The sequence below is a fragment of the Balearica regulorum genome, chromosome 2, assembly GCF_011004875.1.
Source record: "Balearica regulorum gibbericeps isolate bBalReg1 chromosome 2, bBalReg1.pri, whole genome shotgun sequence".
Lineage (NCBI taxonomy): Eukaryota > Metazoa > Chordata > Aves > Gruiformes > Gruidae > Balearica > Balearica regulorum.
In genome coordinates this window covers 61897437-61918033 of record NC_046185.1, presented here as the reverse complement: position 1 = coordinate 61918033, position 20597 = coordinate 61897437, and the positions used below count along the sequence as shown (strand labels likewise).

General features: G+C 38.0%; 1 protein-coding gene across 1 annotated transcript in view; it reads right to left on the bottom strand.

Moving 5' to 3' along the window:
• DOK6 (docking protein 6) overlaps window positions 1-20597 on the bottom strand; it is a 254769-nt gene that overhangs the window by 40837 nt on the left and 193335 nt on the right. The window contains exon 7 of the mRNA XM_075744536.1: window positions 4892-5009. Coding sequence (XP_075600651.1) covers window positions 4892-5009 — 118 coding nt within the window. The remainder of the gene's footprint in view (window positions 1-4891; window positions 5010-20597) is intronic.

Sequence of the window (20597 nt, the reverse complement as noted above, 5' to 3'; positions counted from 1 at the left end):
ACTGCAGAAGCCTACATAGGAAATTCCTGCAGGATTAGCCTGAGAAGTGTTGAATAGAATGAGTCAAACTCTTCCAAATATTTAGCAACTCAAACACTCTCTGATTGTTTTTAATGACATATCAGAGCTTCTTTGAACAGGCTGAAAATTTATGTAGCTGGGAGAAATAATTTGTGTATGACTTGGTCTCCCTTTTATGTACAAAACCTGTTAGCTGAATAGGTCAACACCACATGTTATTCTACTTAAAATTTATTCGAGAAGAAGAGAAGGGTGAGCTCTCACCTAACAAGGCTGAAAGACAAGGGGCAATGCAGGCTTGCTTACTGAGGCCAGAGAGGAGCCAGAGTTTCCCTCTGTTCTGATTTGCAAAAGCAGATTTATTTTTCCTGCATCTTTAGTGTGAAATACAAAAGGCGATTGTATCAATGGCAAAATTCCTACAGACTTTATTGAGGCCAGTTTTTACTTCTGTGTGGTTTTGATTTTGAAACGTACTTACAAGTTACGTGATGCTTAAGTCCTGTCTCATTGAAGATTACAGTTTTATTTATCGAAGTTCCTCACTAAATTTAAAAATGTGAGACCCTTGTTCTTTGCAGGCATGTTAGTATTTTTCAGTGTAATTTAATTACTTTGTTATGGGTTTACAGCAAAATGTGGTAAGAATTTGTGATAGAACAAATAAGCATTTGTGATAAGCAAATTGTGATAAGCAATTTACTGTCAAAAAGCACTACTGTTCTCTATAAGAGGAAAACATGTAAGATTTTACTGGTGTAATTCTTATATAAATATACATTCTTTCACATGAGAAATTAATAGGATTGCTTATGTGGGTAGGTGCTCATCACTTTGAGTATGGATGGCAAAATCAAAGTCCAGATAAGGAATGTGAACCAGACTCAAATACAACAGGGGTGATTGAAAGTGATTCTTAATTTGGAATTTCTTGGAGAAAGACCAGACTATAATTATATTTTCTTAACATAATTTCCTCAGCAATTTCAATAACTGCAATAGAAAAAGCTGATGCAGGTTTCCATATAAAAAAATTATTTGTCCTTATTTGTTTAATAATATCTAGACTGAAGGTGTTTAACATTTCCACTATCCAAATTCTCTACAGCAAGAACTACAACATTAAGTTTCAGCTAGCTGAAAATTCAGTCTGCAATCCTTTTTTCATCCGAAGCAAATTTATACCCCAAAATGCAAAATTAAAAAAAAAAAATCATGTATTAATGCTATTAACTTTTGCTTTGTTTCTCAATTTTTAATATCTTGTGAAACAGTGCTAAATCATATGCCAAGTAATAACAATAAGCAATGATTTATGAGGATACATACAGAGGTTTTTTCATGCTTACATGGCTTTTATACTTCTATTGTTCTCCTTCTTAACCATGATTTCAGTTCACAGTGGTGCTCTGGGGTTGTAATACTTGTGGTTTTGTAAACCTTGAAGTATAGGAGGGCATAATATATCAATGAAAGTTTACCTTCTTTTGGGCTCTAATTCCTCGTAGAGCTGTCTATTATTCATGAAAATGTACAATTCATTTAAGTCTTACCCATGTACGCACAAAACATCATGTATAAGTAATTTTTTTTTCTTTTTTCTCTGTTACTTAAAGTATTTTATGATAAAAATCTGTAAGGGGACTATTTCATTTCTGAATCCTAATTAAAGGCAAGATCTGGATTATCAATATGTAGACTTTAGACAGAGGCATTGCGATTTGTAAAGTCATGGGTATTTGTTGGAATTTTAAATGAAATCACTCCAACACAGAAGTTTACATCAGAATTTAACCTGATGGCTGTAAAAACTTTGTGCTATTTTCCGGCATGGCCGCAATTCCCCTTTTCTTTTTATTGCACAGCAGCAGGGCTTGCCACGAGCCTGGTGTCACGTCAGACGGAGAGGAGAGGCAACGCACAGCGCTGAAAGGGCACCACTGCGTCAGCTGATGAGGCCCCGCGCCACAACCTCTACAGCGGCTGCAGGTCACGGATGGAAACTCTGTCAGACCCGCAGCACTATAGGGTAAAATTTGAAGTGAACGCAGTGCTGTCACTGGTAAAAGCCAACCACCGCGCTGTTCCTATTGACAAGATTAATTAGACAACTAAATTGCTACTTTTATCTTAGCAGTGCAATCAAGAACTGAAAGAGTGCAAGGAAGATACAAATGGATGAAAAGCTGTATAAAGAGAGAAACCAGCCCACTTCATTTTGGTTTTTTTTTGTGCAACCTGTGTTCCTTTAGCACTGTTATTCTGTGTTTTAATCTTTTCAGGTCTTTACATGTGAGTGTTGTCATGGGCAGATGGAGGATGAGAAACCCAATGCCCATTTATTGAATTGCCTTTTCTCGTTTGAAATGTAGTCTTTAAAAAAACCCAAACCAAACCACAAAATCCCTCACCTTCTTACTCTACAGTATATTCATTATCAGATCAGCTCACACTACTAATTAAGTTAAATTCAACTGCTAAATAACTCCCAAAGAGCCGATTTATCTAAGGTTGTATGAACACATATTCATTTCTCCTTATACATCACCAGATGTTATTAATTAAATTCTAGTCACTTCAGACTGCAAGTTTGAAATAATTGCCACTATGGAAACACTTTTACACTGTACTTAACCGTGAGTTCAGCTGCTACTTTACTGATATTGATAGTAATACGAATATAGGTAGACACTACTCTAGTTATATCATTGAGCGTTTGCGAGATATTCAGGGGAACGTGCGGAATTTTCAAATTCATTTCTTGAATGTAAAAAGCTTTGTCATAAATACACATTAAGTGCAGAACTGAGTTTGATGAGTTTCTGTAAAGAAAACGTCTCCTCACTGAAGGTGTAACATACCTTTCAAGTTCAGAGGAGAAGGCAGCAGCAGCGATTTTCCCCTCTGCAACAGCTCCTCTCAGCTAGCTGCTGTACTGAGGTGAGGGGTGAAGGGATGTTCACAATCTGCTTCCTCGCTACCCACCTTCCACCTACATCTTATGAAGTGTCTGTGGGCTGATGCTTTGACAACCAGTAGGTCTCTGCTACGCAAAGACTACCAGTATGAAGAGGTATTAGGATGAAAAGGTGTACTTTGTGCTCCCTTAAGCTTCTGTACAAATACATTGCATTTAAATAGGTATCGCAGCAGAAGGTTCAAAGAGATCTTCATTACAGATAATGAATAATATTCTTGCTTGTAAAAGTTTTGCAACAAAATTGTCTTTTGGATGCATTTCTTAGCCCACTGGTAAAACTGAAATAGTCTCTCCTGAAATCAACTACGCTTTCTCAAGTTTCAGTCATCATAGTACCATGTAAGAGAAATTAAAATCTTAAGTTCTAAAATATTTATTAGTCTCATATTTCAGCAGAAGTGTGAATAAAATCTGCATACTTCCACAAGTAAAATTCTTGCATTTGTAGTAATACACTTCAATATGTTGCATCCTGCAAAGTTACTTGGTATAGATATTAAACTATTACTGGATATATCAAGCTTTGCTTTCCTTTATTGCAAAGGCCATTTATAAGAAAGAAAAGATTGCAGAGAATGAACAATGTTCCATACATTTATCTCACTTCATGTATATCATAACACATTTACTATCTTTTTGACAAAGGAAAGACCTATCAAGAACATAAGAGGAACTCCAACTTCTCTACAAATAAACTTTTTAAAATTATTATTATTATTTTGTTCATGAAAAAATATCAGTGATATGATAAATATTTTTAAGGTGATCTACAAGCACAGCTTTTTTCACAAACAACTTCTGAAGGTTATTTTCTTTTTTCCATTCCTGTTAGTTAACTGTAAGTCTATAACCATGATTAGAAATTCGCTTTGTCTTTGTTGTATTGGGGATGATGGGAAACAAATGCTGTACCCTTTACTGAGTCATCCATTGAATTCACAGCTCACCTGCTGATTTTAATTTATGTGATAATTTACAAAACAAAACATTTCATGTCTTTCATCTATACACTGTGTTTCACTTATTTTCATGAAAACATGTACTTTGTTTTCTTGCATTTGGTACTCTTGTTTGCGAGCAGTTTCTAACCTCCTATCTGAATGTAAATTGCTTATGCAAACAGATTAGTAAGAGAGAAGTGAAATGGTATCCTTAAGACAATTGCAAGTAATACAAAGGAATATTTTTATGATAGTTGTTATTTTTTTAAAAGTGAAAACAATACTATTAACTAAGGTCTACATTTTAAATGTAACAATTATTTCAGTTTCCTAAAAGATACAAATCAATTTCAGCCTAAGAGCAGTGAATCATCATCATCAAGTTATGTTAATTACAGCATTTAAAGTCTTAAGCAAATAACTTAGAATCTAAACGTATGAAAGAGAACTGGAGACAGAAAAAGATTATATATATATATACAGAAGGTCTGTAAGTTAGTCAAATCAATAGTTCATATATATGATCTACTAAGCAAATTCACCAAGAATAGCTCTTATTCCTAGAACTATTTTGTTTTAATCTTGCAACTCATATAGCCACTTTATGTTGATTTAATTGGGCACCCTGAGGTTGCCCAAATACATACATAATCGTATTGGAAGAAAATACTAAAACAACCTGACACTCATTAGCTACTGAGAAGCTACATTGAGCCAAATTGTCTATCTAGCTTTATGTGGTGATTCTGGGAATAATTTTCACCATTAGTTTACAAAATTACTAAAAGAAACCGGTTTTATGTAAATTTGGGAATCCTGCTGAGGTTCCTGACAATTGATAAAATGAAATGGAGAGAAAACAACCAGTGCAAATAAAAAACAATTTGCATGAATTCTAGTCAAATGGAAAGAAGCTAATGGACGTGGCATTTACTTATAAAGAACTTGCCTTGTAAACTGTAGATTTCTCCAACGCTGTTCTGCCGGGTGATGTGATGCCAGTATGCACTACGAGGAAGTGAGATCGACTTGGATAATGTCATTGGTTCAGACAGACTGGTCTGGAGCTAAAAACCAAAGCAAACATAAATGGAGGATCACACATAACCATACTTGATAGATAATCTCAAAACTGCAAATTGAACCAATGTTGTTATGAAGACATTATTTCCTGAATTACCACAGGTTTTATACTATTATTTAAACTGTGTTATAAGCATCAGCACTGTGAATGCTCAGGAAAAAGCTGTAAAAGTATACCTGGGTATATAGGTTCATTAGCACAGGTTAATGTTAGGACATAGGAATATGTCCCTATTTATCTACAGCTATTCTTGTTGCAGCCAGGATTTTGTTATTTTCTTCTTTAACTTTACAGTACCGATAGATTAGCATATGTCTGATATCTGAAACCCCTCTACAATCACATTTCTTTTTGGTCATTTAACCTGCATATTGGATTAAATACCCAGAAAGATGATAAGAGAGAATCTTAGACAACCAACAGAGAATCAGCAATGAAGAGTCATTAATCCCCTAATCCTCCATCCAAGTGGAGGGCATCTCATTACCAGTTAGCAGGCTACAGCCTCAAGTACAAATTTTCCCAGTCCGGCAACTTCATGTAACTGAAACTGTGAATTGCATGAAAAGTGTCCATGTGTTCAAGAGCTACAGCACAGAAACCTGACAGGAGGAATGTAAACTTCATTAAAGAGAGCTCGGTCTCCAATGCACTATAGATGTGACTTAAAGATAGGACTAGGCTATAGCAAAAAAAGAATGATGGAGGATTGTGCACCCTGACAACCTCTTTGGATATACCTGTATAACTTATGCTTTCTCTGTCCAGAAGAAAAGAGAATGCATCTGCAAATTATAGTCTTGAGGCAAAATGCAAAACATTTTATTAGTATGCATTCCGAAAAAAAAAAAAATTTCCAGTAAAGGGAACCACTTTGACTACGGTTCATTATCTCAAAGCTAAATCCATGGACTGAATTGAAGTGGTTAAAGTTATATCATTATTCCTGATCTGAGGTGATTAGTTCCTGCCTGATCTGACCAACACTGATGCAGAAGAACTTTATATGCACACATTAAAGCTTTGAAAAAAATAATAATAAAAAATCCATTCTCATTATAAATTAAGGTAAGAACTGCTCTAGTGCAGGAGATCGCATTGTGAGCGTTCACAGTACTTTGTTTCCTCAGATTCTCTAATTAAAGAACAACTTCTGATACCACTTTTTGGGAAAGAAGTATCACCATGTGTTAACTGCAATGGGACCAGATGAACTACATTTCTTTGGGGACTCCAAGGAGAGAAAATGCATTTTATATTTTATTAAAATATCATCCTCAAAAAAACCCCCCAAAACAAAAAAATACATTGTCAATTCAAAATTCAAAATACATTGTCAATTTTGTTTTTCATTTGAAACTTTAAAATGTAAACATAAGCATATGGATTTGAAGACCTTATCCCCTTGTACATCATATAAAGGATGATAATATAATTGCACATTAATTTGTCCATGAAGTTCTACAAATATCTTACTAATTCTTAGATCTCTATTAGCTATAGTTTTGCTTTTTATCTTTTTAATCAATATAAACCCCACATTACTGGTCAAATGTAATTGACAATGAAAGAATGCTTATTCCTACAAACTGCTGTTTGTAAAAATATTTCTGTGTTAAAAAAAAAAAAAAAGGCTAATCTACTGACAGAAACCTACTTTCTCTAGAGACCATCTTATATGCTAGACTGTGGGTGTTTCAGATGAAAAAACTTGAAACCAAGATGAAGAAAACAGGTATATAAACATCCATATAATCAGTTGTTCATATATTACTAAATAGCTTTTTGATAAATAAATTATTACAGGTTAAAATAGAATTTAATGTACAGAGATCTAGTGTTTTGTAAGCCCTTTTTCCCAGCTGTAAATGAACTTCCGGTAGTTAACAATGTTAAAACAGAAAAAAAGCAAACAAACAATTTGTAAATCAGGGGAGATGAACCAGAACTGTTTATTTGTTAAATAATTAGTCAATCAGGTTTGAGACTTCTGGTGTTCCAGACCAGTGGAAGACATCACTCTGGGTAAGTTCAGAGACTTTATCTTAGATACTCTTCCCTTTTATCTTTTTATTATGCCTTACAGAAAACCAACTGACTTCTCTACCCTTCCCTGAATCACTGTGGTGGTTTAACCCCAGCCAGTAATTAAGCACCACACAGCTGCTTGCTCACTTCCCCACCCTCAGTGGGATGGGGAGGAGAATGGAAAAAAAAACAACCCCAAGCTCATGGGTTGAGATAAAGACAGTTTAATAGGATAACAAAGGAAGAGAATAACAATAACAATAAATAGGATAAATAAAACAAGTGATGCACAAACACAATTGCTCACCACCTGCAGAGGAATAAAACAACCTGATACCCAGTCAGTTTCTGAGCAGCGATCCTGCCTCCTGGCTAGCTTCCCCAGTTATATACAGAGCATGAGGTTATATAGTGTGGAATATCCCTTTGGTCAGTTGGGGTCAGCTGTCCTGGCTGTGTCCCCTCCCAACTCCTTGTGCACCCCCAGCCTACTCGCTGGTGGGGTGGTGTGAGAAGCAGCAAAGCCCTTGGCTCTGTGTCAGCACTGCTCAGCAGTGACAAAAACATCCCTGGGTTATCAACACAGTTTTCAGCACCAATGCAAATCATAGCCCCATACTAGCTACTATAAAGAAAATTAACTCTATCCCAGACAAAACCAGCACAATCAGCTAATTCAGAGAACATTTCACTATGGAAAATCAAGTAAATAAACTTTTAATTTTCTTCTTTTCTCAAAACCACTTAAAAATTAAATCAACATTTCTGAGTATGGATCTCTTCTTATGTAAAAGGCCAATGTTTAGCTATTTCTTCCAACACTGGCACATTTTCCTCAGGAGCTGGCAAAACAGGCTCAGATGCATTAGCATCAATCACACAGAAAAGACCCATAATGGCAGAGGTAGCACAGACACATACAAGAAATAAACACTTTGATCTGGGAATGAATTTGAGGTAATTCTGCACCGCTACTCTGTTGTGTTGGGACTCCACCTGGAGTACTGCATCTAGCTCTGGGGTCCTCAGTACAAGAAAGACATGGACCTGTTGGAGAGGATCTAGATGATGGCCACAAAAATGATCAGAGGACTGGAGCACCTCCCCCATGAGGACAGGTGGAAAGAGTTGGGGTTGTTCAGCCTGCAGAACAGAAGGCTCTGGGAAGACCTTACTGCAGTCTTTCAATACTTAAAGGGGGCTTATAAGAAAGATGGAGACAAACTTTTTGGTAGGGCCTGCAGTGATAGGACAACGGGTAATGGTTTTAAACTAAAAGAGGGTAGAATCCGACTAGTGTACAAGGAAGAAATTTTTTATGACGAAAGTGGTGAAACACTGGAACAGGTTGCTCAGAGAGGTGGCAGATGCCTCACCCCTGGAAACATTCAAGGTCGGTTGGATGGCTCTCTGAGCAACCTGATCTAGTTGAAGATGTCCCTGCTCATTGCAGGGGGGCTTGGACTAGATGACCTTTAAAGGTCCTTTCCAACCCGAACAATTCTATGATTTCACTGAGGGTTTTTTTGCAGTCTTGCATCTATGAACTGACCTTAATCTTCTTTCTATGTACAGAAATACAGAAGAAAGTAAAAGCAGTATACCAAATTAAAAATACATATTAATGTAGCACTAAATGTTACAAATATTTCTCAAATCTGATGAGACTTCAGGAAATGAAAAATATAATCCAGACTTTTTTTGCCCAATTTAAGAGGGAGAAAATGATGATGTAATTAGAACTTGGGGGAAAAAAAAAATAAAATGCATACCTTAAAACCATATCAACTCAGGGATTTTTGTTTGATGCAAATATAAAAAAAATTCCATCACTGAAGCGTTTTTGTTATCTGACATGAAATACCTAGCAGTTAGGTTTCCTACAGTGTCCTCCAGAATCTTTGATAAGATACCTTTCAGACAGTGAACATTACATTTCTTTCCTGTATCCAATTTTATATCCAAACCGAAAATATCCAAAATATTAAGTCGTATGAAGCCTTTGCATTGCCAGCGACTACTTTATAATTCTTAAAGGACTATTTGATTAAAATAGAAATAAAAAATAAACAAATCTATGAATGTGTCACTGTAAGTGGTTGTCCATATTTTTCATTACTGTTCTTTCATGAGACAAGGCTTAAGGGATAATTTTTTTTTAATTCCCATAGGCCATCTCCACTGACTTAAATAGATTTGTTACTCTGGTATCAATAATAAATACAATTCCAAGAATGGAGCCTGTTAAATGTATTCATGTTCTGAGCTTTGATCTGTTTAGCGTATTATTCTCTCATTTTCTTTTTGCATTAAAAGAGTCAAAACACTGAAGGTGACAGAAAATACATTTGGCTTGAGGAGAAGAACTGAACAATATACAGACCATTCCATTTTTTAGCCTGCAATAAAGGCAATTTGCTTTTACAGATATGCTCTGGAAATAGGTTAGTTTATTAAGGATAAAAAACCCCAGCTCATTTCACATTCTCATTAGTCTTTAAACAAATAGCAAGAGAACTAGGTCACAGAAGACTAATGAGAATTGTAGTCTGGAAATATGAATTAAATATTACTATTCAGATTTTTTTCTTTATAACTGTAAAGAAGGTTGCTTTGTGTGTATGCCTTGAAGAGGAAGAGGGGTCAAGAAATATATTTCACTTCTCAAGAGTCCATTAGCTGACAGTGGAATAGCATAGACTCATTTCACTGGTATCTACAGTGAAAAATTACAAGAGTTTAAGATTCACACAATCTAGAAGTTATCATCATCTGAGGTACCAGCTCAGCTATCAGATGAGTTACAGAACAAGCAGGAGGAAAGAATTTCTTTTTTAAGGAATTTTCAGTAATGACCAAGAAAAAGGTGTCATATTTGCCTTTTTTTTTCAAAAGCAAATATTGTTGTCTCATGTTCAATTTGTGTATTATGACACATAGACCTGTTCTACAAAGAGCAGTTCCCATCCAATACTGTGAAGAAGATGATTCCTTCTTAAGTAGTGTTTTACCCATGTTTCTGTTGAATTTTATTCTGCTGTTCCTAACAATTTTTCCAACTTGTCAGTTCGAATTCTGTCCCTTCCTTGACCCATTTCCATATTGACTGTAAGATCTAGAAGTCTAATAACTAGATTGTGTCTTGATCCAGAACTTCTATGAAAATACTTAATAAAACTGGATGCAGGATATACTCCTATGAAAGTCCAATGACAATCATAGAATCACAGACTGGTTTGGGTTGGAAGGGCCCTCAAAGATCATCTAGTTCCAACCCCCCTGCTGCGGGCAGGGACACCCTCTGCTAGACCAGGCTGCCCAAAGCCCCATCCAGCCTGGCCTTGAACACTTCCAGGGATGGGGCATCCACAGCCTCTCTGGGCAACCTGTTCCAGTGCCTCACCACCTTCACAGTGAAGAATTTCTTCCTAACTTCTAATCTCAATCTACCCTCCTTCAGTTTAAAGCCATTACGCCTCGTTCTATCAATACATGCCCTTCTAAAAAGTCTGTCCTGGTTTTTGGCTAGGATAGAGTTAATATTTATAAAAAGCTGCGATGGGACAAGTAACCCAATCTAGCCAAAGGGGGTATGCCATACCATATGATGCTCAGCATAAAATGGGGCTAGTCAGGGAGGGGTGGCGCAGCTCCGAGTGTATGGTCGTCGTCTTTGGGTGAGAAATTGCATTGTGTATCACCCGCTTTGTATATTGTAAATACTGTTGTTGTTATTTTCCTCTTCCTTTGCTGTCCTAGTAAACTAGCCTTATCCCAACCCATGAATTTTGCCTTTGTTTTTCGATTCTCCTCCCCAGCCCACTGGAGCAGGAGAGGAGTGAGTGGCCGTGTGGTGCTAGTTGCCAGCTGGGGCTAAACCATTACAGGCTAAACCACTGTAGGCCCCTTTTAAGTCTCCCTGGAGTCTTCTCTTCTCCAGGCTGAACAACCCCAACTCTTTCAGCCTGTCTTCACAGGAGAGGTGGTCCAGACCAGAGGTGCTGAGATCAGAGGTGCTCTGATCATCTTCGTGGCCTCCTCTGGAATCGCTCCAACAGCTCCATGTCTTTCTTGTACTGGGGCCCCCAGAGCTGGATGCAGTACTCCAGGTGGGGTCTCACAAGAGTGGAGTAGAGGGGCAGGATCACCTCCCTTGACCTGCTGGTCACTCCTCTTTTGATGCAGCCCAGGACACGGTTGGCTTTCTGGGCTGCAAGCGCACACTGCCGGCTCATGTTGAGCTTCTTGTCAACCAACACCCCCAAGTCCTTCTTCTCAGGGCTACTCTGAATCCATTCTCCATCTAGCCTGTGGATGTGTGTGGGATTGCCTCAACCCATGCTCAGGACCTTGCAGTTGGCCTTGTTGAACTTCATGCAGTTCTCACGGGCACAACTTTCAAGCCTATCAAGGTCTCTCTGGATGGCATCCCTCCCCTCCAGCGTGTCGAACACACCATACAGCTTGGTGTCATCAGGAAACTCAATCGCACTGTCCATGTTGTCAACAAAGATGTTAAACAGCACTGTTCCCAATACTGACCCCTGAGTAAAGCCACTCGTCACTGGTCTCCACTTGGACATCGAGCGGTTGACTGCAACTCCCTCAGAACATTCTTCCCTTTGGTGATGTGTTACTAATTATTTTCTAGTTATAATTTCCCCATAACCTTTTGTTCATGATCACTTAGCTTGCTTAGAAAAGATCACATGTTATTTGGACTGTGTTCATTACTTAAAGGTGCCTACTATTAATATAAACACTTATAGGTATCAGCATGCTATTTATTTGCTATGCACTGCCTTATGTTTATTTTAACATTTTTATCCAGCTTGCTATTCCTGACAGAATACACAATACTGGCAAAAACCCCACAAATATATGACCTCATAAGTCTTCTGAAAGACTCATAGAAAAGCTAGCTATGAAAGTAATTTCAGTGATTTCAGTCTTTATAATATATCTCTAGCCTTTAGGTTTTCAGTAGCTGTTCTAACCTTGTTATGACCTTTTAGAGAGTTTCTTAATCAATTATGTAGGAAAAAATCTCAAAATAATAACAGCGCTTTGCAGTGCCAAGGTGGATGATGATTATTCTTTGGCGGTGGAATAACATTATGTATGAATAATAAAGCAATGGTGAAAGAAAAGCATTCTGAAGGGAGATTCAATAGGACTGATACTTTTTTCTAATCTCCTTGGCCACACTATACAGAGAGAATTGGGACATTTTGCTGCTTTTCTGGCACAAGAGTGTGTTGTTGTTTTGGTTTTTTTTCCCTTTCCTCTAAAAGCAGGTCATAATAGATCACTTTGTTGTCTGACAGAATGGATTAATGTTGGAGAAAAGCAGTTGGATTTTACAGTGCATTGGGATTATATTTGTTGAATGTCAGTAAGGTGTGTGTCTTCACCCATATTCTGTCACAAAATTGTGGTTTTGTTTCTTTCATGAAAGAAGTTTCCTGTCTACAGAAACTATACTAATTACTGTGAGGTCAGAAAGTCAGGTTCTTACATCTTTACCAGATTTGAGCCATTCTATTATACATAGGCACTATATGAAATAGTTCATCCATTTTTCATCTCATAAAACCATTCACTAATAACATGGGAGATGACATGAATGGAACTGAGACTATTTCAAGCCTGACTATACAGTAGGTCTTAGTGGAAACAAACACAACCAAATGGTAGGAGTCTAACACAAAGGAGAAATTGCTAGCAGGTTGAGTTAATTTCTTCAATAAATATATACATATACATACATTTGTGTGTGTGTGTGTGTGTGTGTGTGTATATATACATATATATGAGATAGAGAATCCGGTATTGCACAGACATTATTTGCAGATATTGACTGTCCTTTCTGTCACCATGAAATGGGAGCTTTTATGAAAGAGAGGTGCTGGACAACATGAAGCAAATGATTTTGCAGATAGACATTTGCTGACCTGAAAATATACAGCATTTTGGGATAAGACTGTGTGGAACTATAAAATAATTTCTCTAAACAGCATTAGCCAGGGCAAAGTCTTCAGGTTTTAAAAGTAAAAATCTAGGATTTTTGAAGGTGCTCAGTACTGATACACTTGTTTAAAAGTATGGCTATTTCCAGATGGGAAATGGGGAGGATCAGAGCAAAGAACCACCTAAAATTGAAAAGCAAAATCCAAAAGAACACCACATCCCTACACATTTTATTCAAGTCAAAACGAGAAAAGAATTACAGTCCTAGAACAGTTCATCATGTTGACTCATGAATGCTTAAAGTGCAGGCGAGTGGCATAGAATGCACTGATACAGATCAGCTTAAACTCTAGGGTGTTAGCTTAACCTTCAAAGATATGTTCTAGGGGTCATTCATCTCGAGCAGTTTATCACTGAAATGTTCACTTACAGCTTTGTCTTATTTAAAAAAAAAAAGCAGTGAATTATGTGTGTCATTATGAGTTTTTGTTAGTAGGTGATATAGAATACAAGGCAATGATGTGAGGGTGTTGTGGTTTAAGCCAGCAGGCAGCTAAAACAACCACACAGCCATTCACTCACTCCCTCCCCTGCCACAGTGCGATGGGGGAGAGAATTGAAAAGAAAAAGATAAAACTCATGGGTTGAGGTAATGACAGTTTAGTAGGACAGGAAAGGAAGAAAATAACAACAATAATAATAATAATGATAAAAGAATATACAAAACAAGTGATGAACAGCACAATTGATCACTTCCAGGAATCAATGCTCAGCTAGATCCTCAACCACACTGCCTCCTGGCCAACTCCCCCAGCTGTATACTGAGCATGACATCATATGATACGGAATATTCCTTTGGTTGGCTTGGGTCAGCTGTCCTGGCTGTGTCCCCTCACAGCTTCTTGGGTGCCCCCCACCTTCTCATTGACAGGGCAGTATGAGGAGCTGAAAAGTCCTTGACTGCTTGGCAACAGCTAAAACATCAGTGTGTTATTAACATTATTCTCATCCTAAATCCAAAACCAGCTGCTAGTAAGAAAATTAACTCTGTCCCAGCTCAAACCAGGACAGATACTAGGAAGAATTCACTGAATTAAGGCATTAATAGCAGCTAGTAGAGTACAGGAGATGTTATTTGGTTTGCCAAAACAACATTGCAACTGGGAGAGGTGCCTGAAGGCAGGAGGAAAGTCAATGACACTGCTATCTTCAAGAAGGGCGAGAAGGAGGACCTAGGGAACTACAGGCTGGTCAGCCTCACCTCAGTCCCTGGGAAGATGATGGAGCAGCTGATCCTGGAAATCATTTCCAGACACATGAAGAATAAGAAGGTCATCAGAATTAGTGAGCATGGATTGACCAAAAGGAAGACATGCTTGATCAATCTGATACCTTTCCATGATGAAATGACTGGCTTGGCAGATGAGGGGAAAGCAGTGGATATCGCGTACTTTGACTCCAGGAAGGCTTTTGACACTGTTTCCCATAAGATCCTCATGGAGAAGTTGATGATGTATGGGGTGGATGAGCAGACCATTTCAATGAGGTGGACTGAAAACTGGCTGAATGGATGGGCTTAGAGGGCGGTGATAGATGGCATGAAATCTAGCTGGAGGACAGTAACTAGCAGTGTACCCCAGGAGTCAATACTGGGTCCGGTCCTGTTCAACATCTTAATTAATGATGAGAATGATATGACAGAGTGTACCCTCAGCAGATATGTCACAAAACTGGGAGGAGTGGCTGATTCTCCAGAGGGTTGTGCTGCCATCCAGAGGGACGTTGGCAGGCTGGAGAAATGGGCTGACAGAAACTTCATGCAGTTCAACATGGGGAAGTGCCAAGTCCTGCACCTGGGGAAGAACAACTCCAGGCAGCAGTACGTCATGGAGGCCACCAAGCTGGAAAGGAGCTTTGCAGGAAAGGACCCTGGGGGTCCTGGTGGACACCAAGTTGAACATGAGCCAGCAAGATGCCCTTTTAGCAAAGAAGGCCACCAGTATCCTGGGCTGCACTAGGAGGACAGTTGCCAGTAGGTCAAGAGAGGTGATCCTTCCCCTCTACTCAGCACTGGTGAGGCCACACCTGGAGTGCTAGGTCCAGTTCTGTGATCCCCAGCGCAAGAGAGACATGGACATGGACTGGTCCAGCAAGGCACCAGTAAGATGACAAAGGAATAGAGCATTTCTCCTGTGACTGTCTAGCCCGGAAAAGAGAAGGCTCCAGGAGGATCTTATCAATGTTTGTAAACATCTGAAGGGAGGGTGCAAAGAAGACAGAGCCAGGCCCTTTCCAGTGGTGCCCAGGGGCAATGGGCACAACCTGAAACACAGGAGGTTTCCTCTGAACACCAGGAAACACTTGTTTACTGTCCACAAAGACTGGTATGCTTCACCAGGAGTAAGTGTTTTCTGGGGAATTCAACCTGAGATTTATGGTATTCCAGAAGGTTCTCTTTCATGAGCTTTGTCAGGCCAAAGTTAAACATAGTGAGGCTTCCCATCAGTGCTGACTTATAAAGTCTTGTCCTCCTTCCTCTGTCTGTTTTTTACTCTCCTCACTCTGCTGGCTATTCCTCTCTCTGACAAAGCTGCTCGTGTCTGACCTCAGCCTGATATGCTTTGGAGATTTCAAAGTATGCAAGTTTTTTCATGGTATTGCTTGCCAAATATATGACATATCTTAAAGAGGTATTTGGGACACTTGAAGTCTTCAGTATTTTACTTGAGACTACTGGAAGGACAGCCTTTCTGATGACATAGAAGTTGCTTGGGCCAGTTTTAGAGTTGGTATGGTAAAAGTCACGGCATGAAAAAAGATCTCTCAATGGAGAACAGACTTCAAAAACTCTCTCTAGCATGTGGCAAGAAAGGTGAAATAAGGATGAACTCAGAATGTCCCAAGTTGGGAGAACCTTACTTGAGTAAGTTTGGGGCTGAAAAATTGGAATTCTAAGGCTTATGTATATCTTTTTGGGGGGAAAAAAAAAAAAAAAAAGAAAAGTTAGAATCTGTATTAAGAGTGTTCACTGCACAGTTATTTGAGTTTCATTTTTTCTGATAAAGCAAATGCCTTGGATCTCACAAGCTTTCTTAGGAAGTTCTATTACCTAAAACAGATCAGTAGTTTCCAGCTACACATATTTGTAGAAATCACATTTCTTTTAGCTACTTCATTTCAATATATAGAAATTGCTGGTACCAATGAACTTTAATAAAATGACAGGAAGACAATTTTCTGAATACTTGCTGAAACAATAACCATCAATAACCTTTCATGAATATTCCTTATTAAGCTTATCAGTGCGTGACTCCAGTATTCAGTAACACACATAGTCTTGCTGACCTCTACTTTCTGACATTTTCAGAAGTTAGTTTTATATGTCATAGAAAGACATTTCAATTAAAAAGAAAAAAAAAAAGCAAACCTCAAATACATAAAAATTACTATCATGTAGTAAAGCCTGTTTATATGACTCTTCAATACCTTCCAAAAGAACACATTTTCTTCCTTTTAAGTAGTTACTTTTAAACATTATGAATGCATCTTGAATTATACATACTGGGGTAGTTATACATGTGCAATGCACATGAATGTACATGAATGTAAATTATTAAGTTTTAGCTTTGAAATATACTATAATTTTGTACGGGAGGGGCTAAAAATATGCCTGTGCATATGAACACACAAATGACCATATTAAAGTAATTTATTCATATTTCATTTAATATTTACTTTAGTAGCTCCACTGCCTTTAGAGGGCTATTAAAGATTAAAAACCAGCTGAGAAGCTGGTATATAGAAACACAGGGCTATTCTTTTCCACTGTGTGTGCTCACACACACAGGGATCACATCATGATCATATATATAGATACATACATACAGAGAATTCTTGACATTACTCAGTTTTAAAATTGCAATAAGCGAGCATTCAAAAGCAATGCACAAACTTCTAAATAAATATACATAATGTATTTTTGGAAATATTTTTTTGGGGGTCCAGAAACAACTTACAATGAGAGACAAGACTCTCCAAATCAGAGTCCAAATTTCTGCATATAAAAGAAGCTAGTGAAATTTTGGCTTCCTTATCGATGCTAGTTTACTAATGTAGCAAAAATAGCTGCAAATCAGGAACCCAATTTGGAAAGGGGGAAACAGAGCAGTGTTTGTAAATTGCTGTATCTTTCAACATACTTGCATCAGCGTAACAAATCCTACAGCTGGCAACCTTTCTCCATTTAATTTCATTTTCAGACAATAACTCAGGTGGTTTTTTTTCCACCAGCAAAAGTTGCTTGGTGTAGCAGAGGTTGTAGATGCATGACCACATGCTGTATAACTCAAGCCTTTTGAATCCGTGGTTGCTATTTAACAGAACAATCCTTTGCCTCTGTGCTGGTAAGTTCCAGCTTCATGAAACAAAGGAAATAGAATTATGCGTGTTGCCATGGAAATCTGCAACTCCATCACTTTTTTCCTTCATGTAATACAAAATGTATGTAAAGGTGATCACTGAACAATATGTGGAAACATTACAGAAGTGCCATCATTTTACAAATGATTTTACAAAATCTCTCAGCTAGTAGCAATTGCAACTTTTACCACTGTGTCCTACAAGGAAATGATTAAGAATAATGAAGACACCACAAGTTCTTTCACTTTATAAACAAGAATCTATGCTGATTTGTCAATGGATTTTGAATCACAGGCATTGTAGAGATATGCATTCAACAGCCAGCCATATGAATCCATATGAATCTTGCCTGGCAGCTACCTTTATGGAAATGGATTCTGACAGACTGAATATGTGATGAGACTAGCAGCTTTTACCCTGAGACAGTCATAAGTAACAGAGCGATGCATGCTTCTACCATAGTATGGAAAATCTTCATTCAGACCTTGTTGCTGAATACTGCAGAACAGAAACATCTTTGAAAAACCTGTTCCTGCAGCTTAGATGGATCAGTACTCCAATACTTTTTAACATCATCACCATTATCATGGGCAGTGGGACAGAATTCACCCTTAGCAAATTTGGGGATGACATCAAACTAGGGGGAGCAGTTAAACACCCAGACAGGAGGGCTTCCATTCAGAGGGACCTCAGCAAAGCAGAGGAAAGGGCTGACAGGAATGTCATGAAATTCAGCAATGACAGATGTTAATGCTGCAACTGGCTCAGGGCAACTCAGTGCACGAGTACAGCCTGGGGACTGACTTGCAGTCATGGAGGTCAAGCACATACTGGACCACATTAGCAAAAGCATGGCCAGCAGGTCAGGGTAAGTCACATTTCCCCACTATTTGGCATTTATGAAACCACATCTGGAAGTTCAGCAGTATTCACAGAGTGTTCAGGTTTGGGACCTAGCACAAGAGAAATGTCAAACTGGAGAGAGCCTGGCAGAGAACCTCTGAGAAGCAGAATATGATCAGTGACATTGGATTAAGTGTCTAATGTTTATTCAGCATGAGAAAGAGAAGGCTAAGAGAAATCTAACTCCAGTTTCTCTCTCTCTTCTTAAAGGTATGTTGTAGAGAAGATTGTTAGCAGAGATGCACAGTGAAAGGACAAGAGGCAAACAGTCACCGGCTGTGGCAAGGGAAATCTGAGACAGACTTAAGGAAAAGTTCTTCACAATGAGGGCCGCCAAGCACTGGAATGGGTACCCATAATCTACATCCTTGGGCTATGCAAAACTTGACTGATTAAGACCCTGGGTAACTTGATGTGGTTTGATGCCATCCCTGCTTTGAACAGAAGATCTGGTGAGCTGACCACCAGCAGTCCCTTCCGATGCCAATTTTTCTGATCCTATAGTCAATGGGTTTGAAAATCAGAGAGCTAATGAAACGTGCTGTGCCTGTGCATTAGCCTGACATTATTTTGCTTACTGTAGTAGCTGCACATCTTTCTTTATATAATATAGCTTCTATAGTAAGTGAGATAATGTCAAATCAACAGTACAGGGTCTGTACTGTCTGTACTACTGTCTTACATTTATCCTGAACCAGATTCCCGCTCAGCTGATGATAAACAAAAACTGTTAGCATGACTGGCATCATATGGGATATCAGTAACGTAAGAACAACGACCCAAAGCTGAGAGAAAAAAGGAACATAAACAACCTCTATCTGGGTGGGCTTTGATTAATACATATCAAAAGACAGCTTGTACTTGGAAAAGTGCCCATATTTCAGATATGGCTTTTTTAGATACTAAATATATGTTGTCTTCAGTCTAAACATAATCAGAGAGATTATTAAAAATAATTTTCATGTTAAAAAAAATCTGTCATCTTTACAAAAGGGAATGGAGGCAGAGAAAAAAAGCAAAATGAAGACAAAGGGTGAACTTCACCTAATTTTTGTCCTACCAACAGGTACCTGATGAGCCAAAGCACAAAAAGCACAGGAGGGATTTACAGAGTAACTTTAGGACTATTATGAGAATTTTTGATCCCCTCTCAGATTATTACTTTTTATAATTCTCCTATTCTCTGAAAAGCACTGTGCCCCTCTGTAAATCATTGATAAAGAAGTTTCTTCTTAATCAGAGACAAAGCCTTAACTATTCCCTTGGGTGATATAAAGAGCTCCTGAACAGAGCTGCTGAAAGAGGAAGCCCTTGCTTGACAGGAGACACGGAATGAAACTACAGTTCAAAAGACTGATGAAAACCATATGAAAAATAACTTTCAGAAGTTAATTCTTCTGTGAATAAGTAATTGACTATGATTCAGGATTTGTTTTCTTGTCGTTTTGTTGCTGTGCTATTCCCAGCGTACAGCTGATTGCTCTATGACCTTGGGCAATTCATACGCAGCTGAATTTGGCCTTAATCTTTCTGTGCCTCATTCTACTCATTAGTATAATTACTATAATAATACCTGCCTCCTGAGAGCATCGAGTGGCTTCATCAGATATTATTTTTCCTAATATTAATAGAAGTTCTATAGGCTACTTTATTTTACAAGAAACAGTTTTCTCAAAATAGCAGATATAAGATTAATAATAAATTAAGCTCATCGGAGAACTAGCTTGAGAATTATTTTTCTAGTAATACTTAAGTCATCATAACCTGCTCCTCTGTTAAGAGAGTTTGATGACATAAACCTAGCAGCACAGTTATACAAGCAAGTTGTTTTAAATGTACATACTGCTAAAGAAAACTTCCCTTCTGTATTAAATGCTTCTCAGATTTTAGTTAAGGGGAGGGCTGGGAATAGCCAAATAAGGTTCAGTCAGGCAGGCAACAACTACTGTGTAGTTACAGCAACCATTCCTAATTTATCACTCATATCACCCACAGCTTTTAGCAAATAAGACTGCTAATCAAATCATCAATTTTGTTCAGGGAAAGTTCTTTGGCTCTTTGCTTTCTGCACTTGCTGGAAACAAATATGAATTTCAACTTGACAGTGCCTTTCCAACTACTTTGATAGCTCTGTAAACATGCAATATTTTGCAAAGTACAAGAAAAGAAAAAAAAAAAACACAAATGTGCTTATGTCACCAACCTTCAAAGCCACTTATGTTCAAATGCACCTTTGTAAAGTTGAAATAAA